Source organism: Marmota marmota, unplaced genomic scaffold (assembly GCF_001458135.2).
Source record: "Marmota marmota marmota unplaced genomic scaffold, marMar, whole genome shotgun sequence".
Taxonomy (NCBI): Eukaryota; Metazoa; Chordata; class Mammalia; order Rodentia; family Sciuridae; genus Marmota; species Marmota marmota.
Genome location: NW_026007770.1, coordinates 57,295 through 74,199, shown reverse-complemented (window position 1 = coordinate 74,199; position 16,905 = coordinate 57,295). Strand labels below are relative to the sequence as shown.

At 35.3% G+C, this 16,905-nt stretch overlaps 2 protein-coding genes across 2 annotated transcripts; both read right to left on the bottom strand.

The window, feature by feature from the left end:
- Nucleotides 1-3,682: 3,682 nt before the first annotated feature.
- Nucleotides 3,683-4,634, bottom strand: LOC107133757 (olfactory receptor 4S2-like). The gene is given in 2 exon segments (XM_015475967.1): nucleotides 3,683-4,409; nucleotides 4,411-4,634. Coding segments are annotated over 2 exon segments (951 nt in total).
- A 6,397-nt stretch (nucleotides 4,635-11,031) lies between these two features.
- Nucleotides 11,032-15,999, bottom strand: LOC107133754 (olfactory receptor 4P4-like). Its single transcript, XM_015475963.1, is given in 7 exon segments — nucleotides 11,032-11,191; nucleotides 11,787-11,865; nucleotides 12,720-12,994; nucleotides 12,996-13,169; nucleotides 13,171-13,449; nucleotides 13,786-13,826; nucleotides 15,946-15,999. Coding segments are annotated over 7 exon segments (1,062 nt in total).
- Between the last annotated feature and the right edge of the window lie 906 nt (nucleotides 16,000-16,905).

Here is a 16,905-nt window from a genome sequence, read left to right as displayed (position 1 = left end):
AACCATTTAACCCCTGTGTCATACCAACTGTTATATCCCACAGTTCTGTCCAAGTTCCTAACAGATGCTCATGGAGACTGGCCCCCTTCAGAAAGACTACTACTTCTGTGACATGTTCCCCTTGCTGAAGCTAGCCTGAACTGACATGAGGCTCCTGCACATGACAATCCTTACCACCACAGGAATGATATCTCTTTTGACATTTGTTGTCTTTGTAATTTTTTACACCATCACCCTGTTTATCTTGAGGACCTACTCCCCAAGTGCCACCTCAAATCCTCTTCAACTATGGCTCAGACATCACTGTGGTTTTCTTTATGCTGTTCTTCACTATGTCAGGGTTGATTCTACCAGCAATGACACAGTGTTTGCTCTGTTCACACCATTATTTCCCCCTTGCTCAACCCCCTCATTTACACACTGAGAAATACAGACATGAAGAAGGCCCTGAGAGATTGTGGGGCCAAGACAAGATGAAGGTTATTGAAGCCTCTAGTGTTGTCACCCTTTGCCTGATCTAGTTCCCAACCCAGAATCAATGTCATTAACGCAACAAAGATGGGATGTGCTGTCACCCACAGTAACAAACCTTGAGGAGAGAAGACCCCTGGCCACTCTCTTTCTGTTGCTTTGCTTCTCTGAGATTTTATACAAGAGTAGATCAGATGACTTCCTGGTCCCTCCTAGCTCTGATATTCTTCAACTTATTCTGTTCTTCATGAGTCCGCACATATGGGCACTATAACACTGTTATCAGAGCAAAGTATATGAACTGCAGTTACATCCTGCTTTAGGAAACAAATATCTTCATGGAAAAATCAGCTATTATCAGAGCAAAATATATGAACTGCAGTTATGTCCTGCTTTAGGAAACATATATCTTCATGGAAAAATCAGCTATGTCGGAAGAAGTACTAACTATTTACATTCATTGATTTTCATTGTAATAAAGAAAAATGAAAGCAATTTACAAAATGAGTGTGTTGTATATTTCAGACCTTTCAATTAACCACACGTGTTTCTAAAATATAAAATGCAATGTAATTGCATATTACTATTATGCATTACTTTATTTAATTCTTAGTATCCTTTAGGTGGTGTATTTCAGTAATTAGAATTTTGAAATTTGAAAATGAACATCTATTTCTATCAAACTTTTAAATTTATCACAATGATTATACTTATACGCTCATTTTTACCACATTTTTATTGTTGCATTGCAGTTGTACTTAATGATGGGATTCATTGTTACATATTCATACTTGTACACAATATAACAATGTAATTTGGCCAATATTTCTCCAAATCATTTGCCTTGGCTCTAGCTCTCACCCCTTGGACCTGTTAGGTTGGTGGAAGTGGACAAGCAACAACGCTCAAAAGAACCACCCCGCTCAAAAGAACCACCAATCAGGTGCTGACAGAATCACCTGTCAATCAGCAGAGTCTCCTGGCCAGTCCTGGATCTTAGCCAGCCCACTCCCCCCTCCAACCCCAGTAGGACAAGGGAGTATAAAAATCCCCTTTTCCTGTCCCAATCCCTCCCTTCCTGCCCTAAGTCCAATAAAAATTCCAGTCCAGTCCACCCCCACCAGCTTCTCCTCAGACCAACCCTGTTGGTCTGAGGATCTCACCTGGTAGCAAAATCTCAATAAAGCCTCCTTCAGCAGCCTTTTTAAATCTACCTCCTTTTGGTTGCTGCTTCCTGACCTTACAAGTCCCTTTCCTCCATTCGTCCCCCTTTGATTTTTAGTAGATTCCCTGATACACACTTTTCTTTTCCTTTGTCCACTTTGGCTTCGACATAGGAGAGAAAACATAAGACCCTTTGCCTCCTTTCTAAGTTTGACTTATTTCACCAAACATGATGGTCTCTAGTTCTATCCATTTTCCTGAAAATGTCATAATTTCATTTTTCCTTATGGCAGAATAATACTGAGTGTGTGTGTGTGTGTGTGTGTGTGTATATATATGTGTGTGTATATATATATATATATATATATATATATATATATNCTTCCTCCCACAGGGACTGACTCAGAAAATTTCAGGAACAGGTATAACTTATAAAGTGGCTGGTGAAAACTTGAATAATCCTTCATATGTTTTACTTACTGGTCTCTGTGAATAAAAACAGTGCCATCTACTACCTTCCCAGGGACATCAGACAAATAATTATTTAGGGTAAAGACATAAAACAGAGTATTATAGAGAGAAGTTATCAAATGTGTGATATTTATTTTTTATGCTGTTTTGTAAGCTCAGCTCAATTTTAGCTCTCTGTTCACTGTACTGCATAACACAGGGGGAAACATTCAAAAGACCTGTTTGTATTCTATCAACTCATAGAACTCTTACATTCTAACAACATGAAGAATCATCAAGTCCCAGTTACCCAATTTGTTTCCTGATATGTCACTGCCTGCACAGAAATTCACAGAGAAACTTGTTTAAAATGTACATTCTTATAGACCCTTAACCTGGCCTAACTGAAAAGATTCTTTTAAAATGTCCATTTGTGCATGAAAAATAAAAGGTAATTATAATGATGAGTTTATAAAGCATTGACCAACTCCTTTCAAAATTTAGAGACCCAGCAAATGAATATTTAAAGTAGGAAAATAAACACAAATTTGTATTATTCAAGCAAAAGGCCTAAATATGGTTTTAATTTCAAATTCAAACATCTTGTTGATTTTTTTAATCTTTTTTGCTTTTAATTCTGTGGATACATCAAGATCACCAGTCATTTATTAAGCACTATGGTCCTTTCCATGAATAATGCTTATACTTCTCAATCAGCCACAGACAAAAACCCAAGAACAGGCAGTAGCATGGATAATCGATGTCAGGAAAAGACAATGAAACAATAGCAGAGGCAATTGGTGCTATGCATATTTACTAAAAAGTTAATAAATTTCAGGATGTGGCTCATGGAGAAGGAAGGAGAACTGGGTCACCAGAGAAAATATCAGTTCAAACAAGAAAAAAAAAATGTCCAGAATGAGAATACCACTGAGATATTGCAATTGAAAAGGGGACTCTCACAGCTTAATCAGTTCAATCTTCTTACTGTTTGGGTACAATGAGCACCACAGTATGGAAAGATTTTTCCCAAGACCAAATGATGAAAACTAATCTTTTTGTCTTTTCAGCTTCGGAGTTATCTGTTTGACATTCTGCAAACACTTCCGTTCTCAGTCCAGGCTTATTGGTTTAGTTTTCCCTGTCTTTTGAAGAATTTATATAGGAGAACATTAGCTTTGATGTGTTGCTTTTTAGGTATTCTAAAATCCACACAATATACACATATGAGAGATTAAAATGCACCATAGTTCAAAACCACAGAAATGGCTTTAAGTAATACTTCTTAGAATGTTCTCATTTTAAAATATCACAAAACATAAAATGGAGAAGAAAATAATGATACTGAATATGATAATTTTAAGTTTGTTAGTCACAGGAATACCTAGCATAGATTTCAGGAAATTACCAGATTTTGAAATAATTAAGATAATAATGATCATACTTTTTCTTTGTAAAATATGTTATTCTTTCATTTGTTCTTTCCTCAAATCCTGTGAGTTTGTCCTGGTTGTCTTTATTGTACAGAGGGGTTAAACACAGTGGAGAAAATATAAGATAATTCATAAAATCTTTCAGTTCAAATTATTACTTCCAACTATTTCCCACTGGTCCAAAACACCTTCTTGTCCCACAGTTTCTTCATAGCATTTTTTACTTCTGTATTTCTCAGTGTGTAAATCAGAGGATTCAACATGGGAGTGATAATGGTGTAAAATACAGCCACCATCTTATCCTCTGAGAAGGTAGTGTCAGGCCTCATGTATATAAAAGTACAGGGACCGAAAAAGATGATGACCACTGCAATGTGGGAGCCACAGGTGGACAGAGCTTTGCGTCTTCCTTCTGCTGACTGCTTCCTCAGAGTCACCAGAATGACACTGTAGGAGAAGAGCAAGATCACAAAGCTCCCTAGACTAATGGTACCACTATTGGCTGTCATAACAACACCAACAATATAGGTGTCTGTGCAGGCAAGTTTGAGCACAGGGTGGACATCACAGAAGTAGTGATCAATCTCATTGGGTCCACAAAAGGGTAACTGGACTACCAGAGCCACTTGAATAATGGAGTGTATGAACGCACCTACCCACAACCCCAACAACATTTTACTGCAAGTCTCCCTGTCCACGATGGTCATATAGTGCAGGGGTTTGCAGATGGCCACATAACGATCATAGGCCATTACAGTAAGGATGAAGATCTCAGTACAACCCAAAAAATGCCCTCCGAAGATTTGCAGCATGCATCCTGCATAAGAGATAGTTTTGTTCTTTGCTAACATGTCAACAATTGTCTTGGGTGCGGTGACCGAAGAATAACATGTCTACAAAAGACAAAAAGTTGAGAAAGAAATACATAGGAGACTTGAGCAGGTTACCTGTGCAAACTGTCAGCATAATGAGGAGATTTCCCAGAAGAATAGCTGTGTAGAAGAAAGAGAAGAGCACTAAGCAGACTTCCTCAACTTCTAGATTCTGGGAAAGGCCCCAGAAGATGAATTCAGCTACATTGTTTATTTTTTCCATGGGTTGAGTCCATGAGGCCATGTTCCCCAGAGACAAATTACCTGAAGGACACATGGAAAGTACCATCATCATTTATTTCTAATTTAGAACATCATTCTTATAGTTGAAAATAGAAAAATGGGTAGTTACTCCTGTTTAGTATACACACTTGAAAATGAATTGTGTATTTTCCAATTACCTTACTTCTATATAATATCATTTTTTTTTCACTTCAGATGTAGAAACAATGTCCAGAGAGGTAACATAAATCCCTTGAGTCTCACTTGTTACCAGGTATCTTTCCTCCTTCACTATGTATTAAAGTTTATTTCCAAATTGACTTTTCAGTTTTCTTTAATTTCTTTAATTTTTCTTTAATATTGATGCATATTACTTATACTGAATTGTGGTGTCCATTGTAGTATATTTATATTTACATAAAAATGTAATTTAATAAAAATAGCTTTTCTTTTATATAAGGCACTCTAATTCTGAAACAAAATCTGTTTGAGGGAACACCAATTTGTATACAGAGAATGTTTTCTTTATTTTTGATGCATAAGTAAAAGCATATGTGCTCACTTTCTTTGCTGAGTATTTCCATACCTGTTCACAATATCCACTTATAAGTCCTCAAATACTTGAGCCTCGAGACTTCCGCAGGTTCTCCTTCTTATGAATCTGGATCTCATCTAAATGACTTCATAGCCCCTTATTTGACCCCAAGTTCCAGATGTGGTGTGAAGTCATAGAAACAAAATTATACAAATTAGGCTTTGATGTGATGTTGTTGTAACACAGGTATATCGTTTAACTTCCTGGAGCTTCCAATATCTCATTTGTGAAATGACAGAGTTTCAATTTATCACTTATCACAATAGCACTTATTTCTACCATGAAATTACTTCACCTCTGTAAACATGGATTAACCAAAACACGATTTATCTCTAAAGTGGATCAAAGTAAAAGGAAGACAAGTCAGCAGTCAGTCCTTTAATGTCCACATTTTTTTGTGTATCCTTCTGATATTTCCAGTGTTATGGTAGTTGCATTAGATCTCCCAATTTGGGAGAGTTCAATATTTCAGGAAGAGATTACCATTGAATAATAATTAAAATAATTTAAGAAGAGGAGAAAGTATTATTTAAATAGATGAACACTCAGTAATGGAGTTCCAGGCACTTTAGTAGAGATTACTGCTATGTTTTCGTGGAGATATGTATATGGAATAATTGTAAAGGGTTTTTCTAGGTTCTTCCTCAAATCAAGCCAAGGACATAAACTGTTCCTCTTATTCCAGACTGTGCTACTGAGAACACAGCCCTTCAGATCTGCTGAGTAAGGTGTTCATAACTACTGATTGCTGGGAGTCCACCCATTACCTCTGTTGTGCTTGGTACTTACAGCTTTGGGGAAATGGCAGGTAAGTGTTCCATCAAGTCTGTGGAGTGGATTCGGTAGTCATTACAGTGCTGCCTTCTCTGGGGCATGACAAAATGATGATAGTAATAACAGCAATGGTAGTAGCAACATTGAAATTGAGATTTGGGATTAAGCATGTTCCCTACTTTCATATGTTCATACTCCTTTGGTTTTTCTACTGATTTTAAAACAGTCTGTTCTCCAGTGAGAGAGCCCCTAAATTTAATGCACAGCATAGCAGTCTTGGCAAATATCACTTACGTTGCTCACTTCTCTAGAACAAACCAAGCACATACACACAAGCTGGGGATTGATCCCTCTAGTATCCAAAACACAAGGTCCTAGAGGAAATCTTCTCTCTCCTTAACCCACATTTCAAAGATGCTTTCCTCCACTTGCTGAGCATTTGAAACCTGACACCTCAGTAGCTTTTGAAATGATTGGCATTTTTCTATTTGTGGCACTCATGACACCCTATCTCACAGTCATGTATAGAAAACGCCTTATCTTAGCATCATCTTAATAATTTCATTCTCCATTTACTTCAGAAAGCAGTGTATTGAATTTTTATTACAAATGTGCAAAATCTAGTAGCTTAAATGAATTCCTCTTTCCAACATAGATTCGGTATTCATTTTAATAGAAAAAGAAAATCTCACCTGTATTTTCCAGTGCTTGAATTTGCTTTATTTTTCTATCTCCTCCTTAGATAATGTGGGTGCAGCAGATCAAATTAAAGTAAGATACCCGAGAAACTGATTTGTGAATGGTTACCACTAGAGAATTCCAGATACCTTAAATTCAAAAGCTGGTAGAAGTCAGTCTTTATTCTTCCTGGTTCTCTTACCTACTTAAATCTGCAGTTTCACAGTACCTTTGACAATAAATTCTCTTCTACTTCTTAGAGGTTCTCCTTAAAGGGAATGCAGTAAAATGATAATGACCTTGGGGAAAGCTTTTCCCCAATGTTTTCCTTCATAGTCAAAACCAAATTACAGAACTATTAATGAACTTTAATTTCCAGGTTTCTTCAATTTAAATACAAATAAATAAAACGAATTTAGAAGTCAGTCAATTACCAGATCATAATACTAAATCAAAGCAATCTAGCAAACAATTTTTATGATTGCATATTTTCTACATTGAGTCCATGTAGTTCAATATGTGTATTAAATAGTACACATGTAATATGCCATCTTAAAACATATATGTTATTAATGGAACTTTAATTGTTCTACTCTTTTGAAATCACTCTTTGAATAGAAAAGCATAGATTCATTTATATCACTGGGTTCCTCTGCTTTCCTTCTGATGATTTTTGCAGAAAGTATGAAGTTCATTTCTGGCCTGTATTTGAGATAAATAGTTGTTTTACCTTTAATTTATTTGGTTTCTTTTGTACCTTGTAGCTATACATAGTAGTGGGGTTTATTTTGACAAATACACAAATGCATACAGTATAGTTATTTCCACTTCATTTCCCAGTAATAAACCCTCCCTTCCCCTCCTCTCTCCCCCTCATATCCTTCTTCCACTCTATTGGTATTCCTTCCACTTATTTATTTTTTAGTGGGGCATTATACTAATATATAAAATTGGAATTCATTATGATATATTCACACACAGCATAATTCCATCATCTTTATTATCCAAGTTTCTTTTGTTTTGATTTGTTTTTGTATCAGGGATTGAATCCAGGTACAAAACCCCTAAGCCACACTCACAGTCTGACAGGGTCTCCCTAAGTTGCTGAGGGTCTCGCTAAATTGCTGAGGCTGGCCTGAACTTGCATACCTCCTGCCTCAGCCTCTGCATTTACTTTTGACTACAAGCCATTATGGTTGATTTTTGACCAATAACTGTCTTGCTTTTCCCTTTCCTACTCTTTGTTTTCCTTCTTACTTATGCTTTTTATTTTCTCCTTCTTACTCTGACCTCACTATCTCCTTCCTTTTTTATGCAATGTGCAGAATGTAAAGAGATCTTGTTCAGGTCCCCTCTATGTACAGACTTAGCAGAGAAATGTTTAAAACATCAAGAGCATAAAGAGAAGGGGAAATGTGCCCAGGTTTGTAGAAATGCAGAACATTATTAAGTTACTGTATTACTCCTAAGGTTGCTGCAATAAAGTACTGCAAATTTTGTAACTAAAAGCAACACAAATTCAATGCCTTAGAATTCTAGAGCTCAGAAATCTAAATTTGGCCTCATTGGACTAAAATAAAAGCACAGGGAACTGCATTATACATACACTCTAGATAAACATTAACTCCCTTAATTCTTCCAACTTCTGGAGACTGTATTCTTCCTTTGGGGGCCTTTTCCCCATCTTCAAAGCCAGTGGTGTAGCTTCTTCAAATCTCTCTCAGTCTTTAACGTCCTATTCTGCCTCTTTCTTCCACCAAAAAACTTTGTGAATAAATTGGGCCTACCTGGATAACTCAGGATAATATTCTTGTTTTAAGGTCAATTGATTAATAAGTTTAGTTCCATCTATAATCAAGCTCTCTCTTTATAATGGACTTAAAACCTATTCATAAGTTACATTGATTAGGTCTGACTTCTTTGGGAGACCCCATTCTACTTACCACAGTTACTTGGGTGATAGGGAAAGGCAATGTGCTATCTTTTTGCCCACTTTGATAAGATGTGCTTTGATATCTTGGAGATGTTTAAAAATATGTTTTTGGATAAAATTCTAAATACTATGTAAAAATTATGGAATATTAAATTCCATATCAAAGTTTATGTCTTATACATGAAAATATAAGCAAGGAAATGATGACAGAAAACAATAATCACTTAGACAGTAAAAGACAATTTCATGGTAAGGGATAGTGGAATGACAGAAACTATTATAATAAAGCATATTGTCAAGTACATTACATACATAGTTGCATAAACATAAATGTACCTCTCAATTAATTATATAAAGTTAACCCTACCACATCAGATACCAGAAACCTGTCTTATAACCCTTCCTAGTCATTATTATATTCTTATCCATAAACCTCACTTGTTTCTGCATGTATATTAATTATATTCCTATTTAAAACCTGAGTAAATAAGTCTTTTGGGTTTTCTTGATATATAAACTGGGTTCTTGAATTAGATGAGAAATATGAGTAATACTCAACTAACTAAGCAGAGACTTTCTCAAGGGAAGTTTCATGTCTTAGAAAATAAGAAGAAAATTTAGAATGTTACAAGTCAGAATTTACATGATACTTGTCAAGAAAAGATTTGAGAAAATTTAAAGCAAATACTCTGACAAAATAGAAGACTGATGGTGAAAAGGTGGCTGGTCAATCATTGCTCCCTTTCTGTCCTCTGATGACCTGCCCCCTATGTGCACCCTGAGCCTCATGCAAATGTTCTATAAACATTATTTATTCAACTAACAAATAAATGGTGAAGTTAGCTTTACACTGGGGCTGGGGTTGTGGCTCAGCAGTAGAGAGCACTCCTAGTGTGTGTGAGGCCCCGGGTACAATTCACATAAAAATAAATAAAATAAAACTCTTGTGTCCAACTACAACTAGAAAATAAATATTTTAAAAAGAAAAAAATAGCTTTACACTATATTTACTATTATTTCAGAGATAAACTGCTTTTGACCTTTGAAATAGCAATATAAAAAATATAGATAAAACTAGGAAGAAAGTAAAATACTTTGAATACTTGAAGGAAAACAAAACAAACAACAACAAAACCAAAGAAGGTTGCATTTGAAGACATGTACAAATGATCTTGGAGATATTGCCTGGACCCATGTCATCTAGTGTCGAGGAGGCCAAAGTAGGACAATTGAGTTTTATTAAGTGTGGGATAAAAATCCAATGCAAAGGTGCTCTTCAAAGGAGAGATATGACCCAAACATGATTTCAATAGAGCCATTTGGACTACATTATAAGAATAGTTTGTTGGAACCAAATAGAAAGCACAGAGAATTTTCTGGAAGCTGTTATAGTATGTGAGGGGGTTACCAAAGCAGTAATGACAATGATGAAATTAGGCATATTTTGAAGGTGCAATTCTTTAAATATATTTCTAAATAAGATGTAAGGGATAGAGTAGTGAAGCTATTGTATGATTTTAGCATGAATGACAACATTGTAGGCAGTATGATTTGGTGAGATGGAGGACAACTAGGGGAAAAAAGATTTTTGTGGGAAATGAAGGAGAGTTTTATAAATATGAAACTGAGATCCAATTAGAGATGTGAATTAGGTAATCACATGAATAGGATCCATTTATGAATCATTTTGAATGTGCAAATTATCCTAAGTGGTTCCACAAGTATTACACTCATGTGAATTTATAGGAAATGCATCTTTCCATCTTTTCATACTCTGGCCAATTCTCACTTCATCCACTTTAAAGCTCAGTCAGGGAATGTTTACTCTGAGAAGCCCTCTCTGATCCCAGTTTAATTAACATGTTCCATGAACTCTCAGCATATCATGAACAAATTTATAGTTGCGCCTACTAAATTGGGTTGTAATTTTGTGATCTCATGAACATGTTAGCAAATCAACACAGATAGGGAATGAAGTCCTATTTAATTTGATAATCTCAAAGTCTACAGTAGGTAGTTTAACAGAAAACAGATTCACTTTTTACTAAATAAATAAATAAAATATTTAATGTAATATATTGAAAGTTTGTCCTCTTCTTCTATAGGTTGACAGTTCCTAATATCTGAAAAGTCTATGAAAAAAATAGATGGAAGAAAAGAATAGTATAATGTGTACTCTTGGGCCTCACACAGAATCCAAAGGAGCAGAAGGTACTTTGTGTTCTTGTTCTTTTACAATTCCTCCTTTGTGTGCAACCTCCTGTCCTCACTAAAACTGTCAGGAAGACCCTGGGCCCACTGATCTTTTTTCTTTTTTATTGTTTAAAGATCTATTCCCATCTTTTCCCCAAAATTGATTTCAGATTTGTTCTTCTAAGAAAATGCCATATCATTACATTCTTATATAAGTCTTTTTTTTTTAATTTCTATTGATTTTGGTTACAGAGCACACTTTTGGTGAGTTCTTCTTTCTTCTCCTTTGAGATCTTTCTTCTGCTGTTGATGGCCTATGACTGCTGCGCGGCCATCTGTAAGCTCTTGCTTCATCTGGTTTTCAGGACACCCTGATTGTGCGCTGAGCTGCTGGTCATGTCCTGGGCTGGAGGTTTTTGCACAAGTAGTTCAATGTATCTTAATATTATCTAATTGTTTTCATTTAGTTTTTGCTCTATTCTCTCTTCTGGGTAATTTGTTAGAATGTAACTTCAGCTCATTGATTACTGCTTAAGATATAGCTGTTATGTTTTATCTCTTACATTTCTAATGAAATATTTTTGAGAGAGAGAGAGAGAGAGAGAGAGAGAGAGAGAGTTTTTAATATTTATTTTTTAGTTTTCGGCAGACACAACATCTGTATTTGTATGTGGTGCTGAGGATGGAACCCAGTGTCGCATGCATGCCAGGGGAGCACGCTACCACTTGAGCCACATCCCCAGCCCTCTAATAAAATCTTAAGATTCAGCTGCTATGTTTTATCCCTTACATTTCTAATAAAAATGTTCTTTTTTTCTTATTTCTTAAAGTCATTGTATTTGACTTATAATGGCCTTTAATATTTGATGGTTCACATTATTATGTCATGCTATTAAAATAATCTTAAATTGTTATAAAATAACATTTTCATATTAAATTATATGTCTAACTGCAAAAAAATGCACTCTTTGTATTCTGTACTCTGTTATAGCTTTTCTAACCGTATGTCCTCCTGTCTTTCATGGTTGTAAACAAAAATTAAGTATTTTCTCTTCATAATTTTTCGTTTTTTATATGAAGAGATTTATTCAAATTATGCTAGAAATAGAAACCCCTGGACCGTTCTTATTTTACATGTGATTTTTTGCATATGCATGTGGGCGTGTTTGATGTACAGAGGGAATCTGTTAGCAGGAACACGTGGCTTTCTTCCCTTACTGTGACTCCATGAAGTAGATATTTTCTGCGAAAATAAGTACACAATTTACTCAGCTTCCTTTAACATATCAATCTGCTCCATTTGCTACAGAGAAGATGTTTTTTCATAAAATTTCCCAACAGTGATTTACTATATGTTAATATTGCTAGCATAACTTAATGAGCCATCCCTGAGAGTTTTACTTTATTTTTTTTTAATCTCATTGGATAAACTACTATTTTCAGAGCTTTGTTCTTTTTCCCAATAATTGATAGGCAGGTTGTGTTAATTAGCATACCCCATAGTGCATTACATAGATCCTACAAGGGCCAGGGGCTTCAAATATTTCTAATCTTTTAATTAAACTCATCCCAGTAGTTTTCCATGAATAACAAATATTTTCTTTTTGATTTTAATATATTTCATTTTATATCAGTAACATTCTGGTAGAGCATTGAAATGAATGCACAATACCTTTCTTAAAATGTTAAGTGATAATTACAATACAAAGCATAAAGGAAAACCAATAGCAGACACATTATTAACAAGACAAGTTCCAAAATGTTCAAAGCAGCACTATACATAATTTCCCTGAAGGGGAAACTACACCAATTCTACCAATTAGATAATGGAAATATAAATCATTTTAAATTCATATAATGAGATACTACACATGCTGTTAGGTACCACACCATGAAAAGCAGAAATAATCCACAAGTTTACTTTCTTTCCAGAAGTGTTTGATGACACCAAACTTTCCTCAGAACATCCTTCATCTCCGTGTTTCTCAGCGTGTAGATCAGAGGGTTGAACATGGGAGCGATGATGGTGTAGAAAAGAGCAAACACTTTGTCTTCTGGGAATGTCGTGGCTGGCCTGATGTAGATGAATAATGTGGGTTCAAGAAATAGGAACATGACAGTGATGTGGGCACTGCAAGTGGAAAGAGCTTTGCTGTGGCCCTCCCTGAAGCATCCCCTTAGGATGTACAATATAAAAATATAAGACACCAAAAGTCACCAGAGCAATTAACCCCGAGTTAGCAATGACTAAGAGACCTATTGTGTGTGTATTAGAACAGGCCAATTTCAGCAAAGGATACACATCACAGAAGTAGTGATCTATCTCATTGGGGCCACAGAAGGGTAAGAAGATGGTAAGAAGAAACTGACTGGCAGAGTGTGCATCCCCCAGCACAGCACGCCAGGATGATCGTGTTGCACCTCTGTCTTCTCATGATGGCAGCATAATGCAGGGGCTTGCAGATGGCTACATAGCGGTCATAGGCCATCCCCATGAGGATGAAGATCTCGATGCCTCCAAATAATTGGGTGCTAAACAGCTGGGCCATGCAGTTATTATAGGAAATGATCTTCTGTTCAGCCAGTAAGTCAGTCATTAATTTAGGGGTCACTGTGGATGTGGAGCAAAGGTCAGAGAATGTGAAGTAATTGAGGAAGAAATACTTTGTTCAAACAATGATATTAATATTTTACTTTTGATCATATCTACTCCTAAATTTTAATGAAATATGCCATTTCTCCCTGCAAAGAATGCTGCTCTGAATTTTTGGGACTCAAAATTCATGAAGGAAACAAGCATAAGTTACACAACTAACATGTACCAACTAATTTAACTGTTGTTTTTTTTAGAGAAATATACATTATCTTGAGTCCATGTTAGAGTTAATAAGCCTAAAATCTAAACAAATTTACAAGAAAATATTTTAAGATGCAATGCTCTCTCTTTAAGAAGCTGAAGCAAGCCTTTTGAAATATTTTTGTATTATTTGGTTCCTTGTTATTGGTTTTCTCAGTGATTTACTGAAAGTTATGTGCTGACACTTTAAAACACAGAATAGCTTAATCTGCTAATTAATTCAAGGAAAACAACAAAATCGAACCACCAAATAACCCTAAGAATAAGTCCCAGAAAAGACTGTGCTTTGGGGAATGTTATACTAAAGTGTGCACTCAATGCAGGGTATTATATTTTGGAAATTCTTTGAACCTCATGATTGGAGGGTATGTATTTTTTTTTTTAAATTCATACAATGCAATCATTTTGTCTAGTCCCACAAAGTCTCAGACAGTGACAAATCCATACAGAGACCAATTTCAAGGCAGGATCTATTTTTAGCACTACGATATAATATGCCTTTACCTTGAAAGTCAACTCTTTCATCTGTTTGAGTACAAATAATAGCTAATTACGTGCCTTGTACAATACATATATTTGTGACATTCAAATAGTAATAGAATGTGAAGCTGTTTTGTAATTTATGGTAATATTTGTATAGACATTATTATTGAAGCACTGGGAGTATTAGATAAACTTTACTCTGAGAAAATACAATAATTTTAAGAAGATTAAAACATTTGAGTCTAATGTCAATCAAACTCTCAATTTTCCTTTTTTCACAAGTGGGAAATTTCAATTCCAAATCAATGTAAATATTTGAGTAGTATGCTTATCATCACCATCAGTGAAAGTTATTTCAAAGCAAAGGGATTTGATCCCATGGGCTCAGACTATTGTAGTAGGTGGTAAGACCCAGTGCTAAGCAACATGATGGGTGTTGCTGAAAAATGACACAGAATTATGATCATCTCCATCACAGCGTTCCATCAGTTTTGGTCACTACTATTTAACATCAAAATGTTTACAATTAATTCTGACCAGATGATCTCAAAACACCTGCCTATTTGTAATGTATATTTTCTACCCCAATCTTAAACTTAATTTCTTAATCAAACTCTACTTAAAATTTCTTCACAATTCTCCATGGTACTAAGTAAATATTGTTACCAACACAATCAATAATTTACTAGTAATAGAGGTTGAATTTTCAAAAAAGCATATCCATTTCCATATAAAATTTTCTAAAACAGAATTAGATAAATGGTACATTTTTGAAAAGTTGGTTTTGATCTTCTCCAAAATTGAACTATAGTAATATTTTATTTGAAGAAAAAAATGTTGGACATATTACCTGATTTGAACTATTCTTAAAAGGGATATGTACGCTTTTTTGTTTTAATAAAATAAATATAAAATATTTAATAAACATAATAATTTTTATTTTAATAAACCAAATTATATAAATGATTTAAAATCTAGTCCCTATCAAGCATAAACAGGCTCTTAAATGAAATTGAGCCTTGGGCTGGGGTTGTGGATCACAGGTAGAGTGTTCACCTACCATGTGAGAAAATACAAAATGCATATCAGTTTGTAACTATGGTCACCTGTCACATCACTGAATCAAATAATAATTGACAGGAGGTCACCCCACAAGGAAAAATAAAAGTTTGAAGCAGGTGTACTTGTTTTTTGAAAACCATGTTGGTTAGTCATGGTCTCTAGAGAGCCAAATAAGTTCTCAGTATTTTCAGGCTCAAATGTAAATAAAATGTCCATTATATTCCAAAGGTACATTTTAGATGCCCATTATATTCTAAAGGTACATTTTTATTTCCTCCCAGAGCTTTGCTTCTTTACAGAAAGTGAACTCTTTATGTATACCAAAATGATCAATTTACCAGTTAGCATCCTTTTACATCGAAGTTACCAGAGCAACTCTACAACTAGATTATAAGTACATTGCAAAAAAAAAAAAAAAGACATTTCTGCAACATATAGCTCAAATCCAGTTAACCACTGAGTTTTTGATGACTGAGAGGTGCTGTTTATGCAATTGAGTTTCTTTTTCCCATCTCTGTAACCTGAGGAGAAAGCTGTAGTTCTGGTCCCCATGTTAAGAAATGATTCTCACCAATTTTATCATGTTCTCTGGGGAAGAAGTGTGTGTGAATGTGTATGCTTCAAGTATTCCTGTCTAATGTGAGTTTTCTAGAAAATTAAAAACCCGTAGAATGTCCCTTCATTTTAAGTTCACCAAATACTCCTTAAAATGTTTGTCAACAGTATAGTCAAAAATCCTGTAATTAAGAACCACTCACACCAGCCTGTGCAGGACCCAGGCTTACAGGAGGCACAGATGACCCCTCCCCCATGCGGCAGACACCTGTCAGAGCCTGGCCTCTGGCACAGGACCACCCCTTCTGACTAGCAGACTCTCAAGGGAAGTCAAGCCCAGCGGCCCATATCCAATCACTCTTAAATTGCTCAGGACCCAGATCCAGGATGCAGTAGCATTAACTGAGGGACACCAGCAGGGTCTGGAAGCCCCAAATCAGGTGAGGTACAGACAATCTGCATGGGTACTACAAGAATATAGGGAACATACTGTAATATCTCAGATCTACACTGCAAGAAAGGAAGACGCATGGACAACATGAAACAGCAAGGGAGGAAAGAGCCCCAAACAAACCAGGCACTTTAATAACAGAACCCATGGACCTTGAAGTTCATGAAATGTCAGAAGGAGTTCAGAAGGCTCATAATTAAAATGATCTGTGAATAAAAGAATGACCTAAATGAGCAAATACAGGCAAAAATTGATCACTCCAATAATGAGATAAGAGAGCAAATACAGATAGTAAAAGATTATTTCAAAAGAGAGATAGAGACTCTAATAAAAAGTCAGAAATCCTTGAAATGATAGATAAAATAAATTAAACAAAAAGCTCAGTAGAAATCATAACCAACAGAATAGATCACTTGGAAGAAAGAATGTCAGATGATGAAGACAAAGTATACAATCTGGAAAATAAAGTTGATCACACTGTGAAGATAGAAACCATAAAGAGAACATCCAAGAATTACGGGACAGCATCAAAAGACCAAGTCTAAGAGTTATTGGGATAGAGGAAGGCACAGAGTTCCAAATCAAAGGAATGCACAATTTCTTCAATGAGATAATATCAGAAAATTTCCCAAGCATGAAGAACAAATTGGAAAACCAAATATAAGACGCTTACAGGACACCAAATGTAAAAAATTACAACATATCTACAACA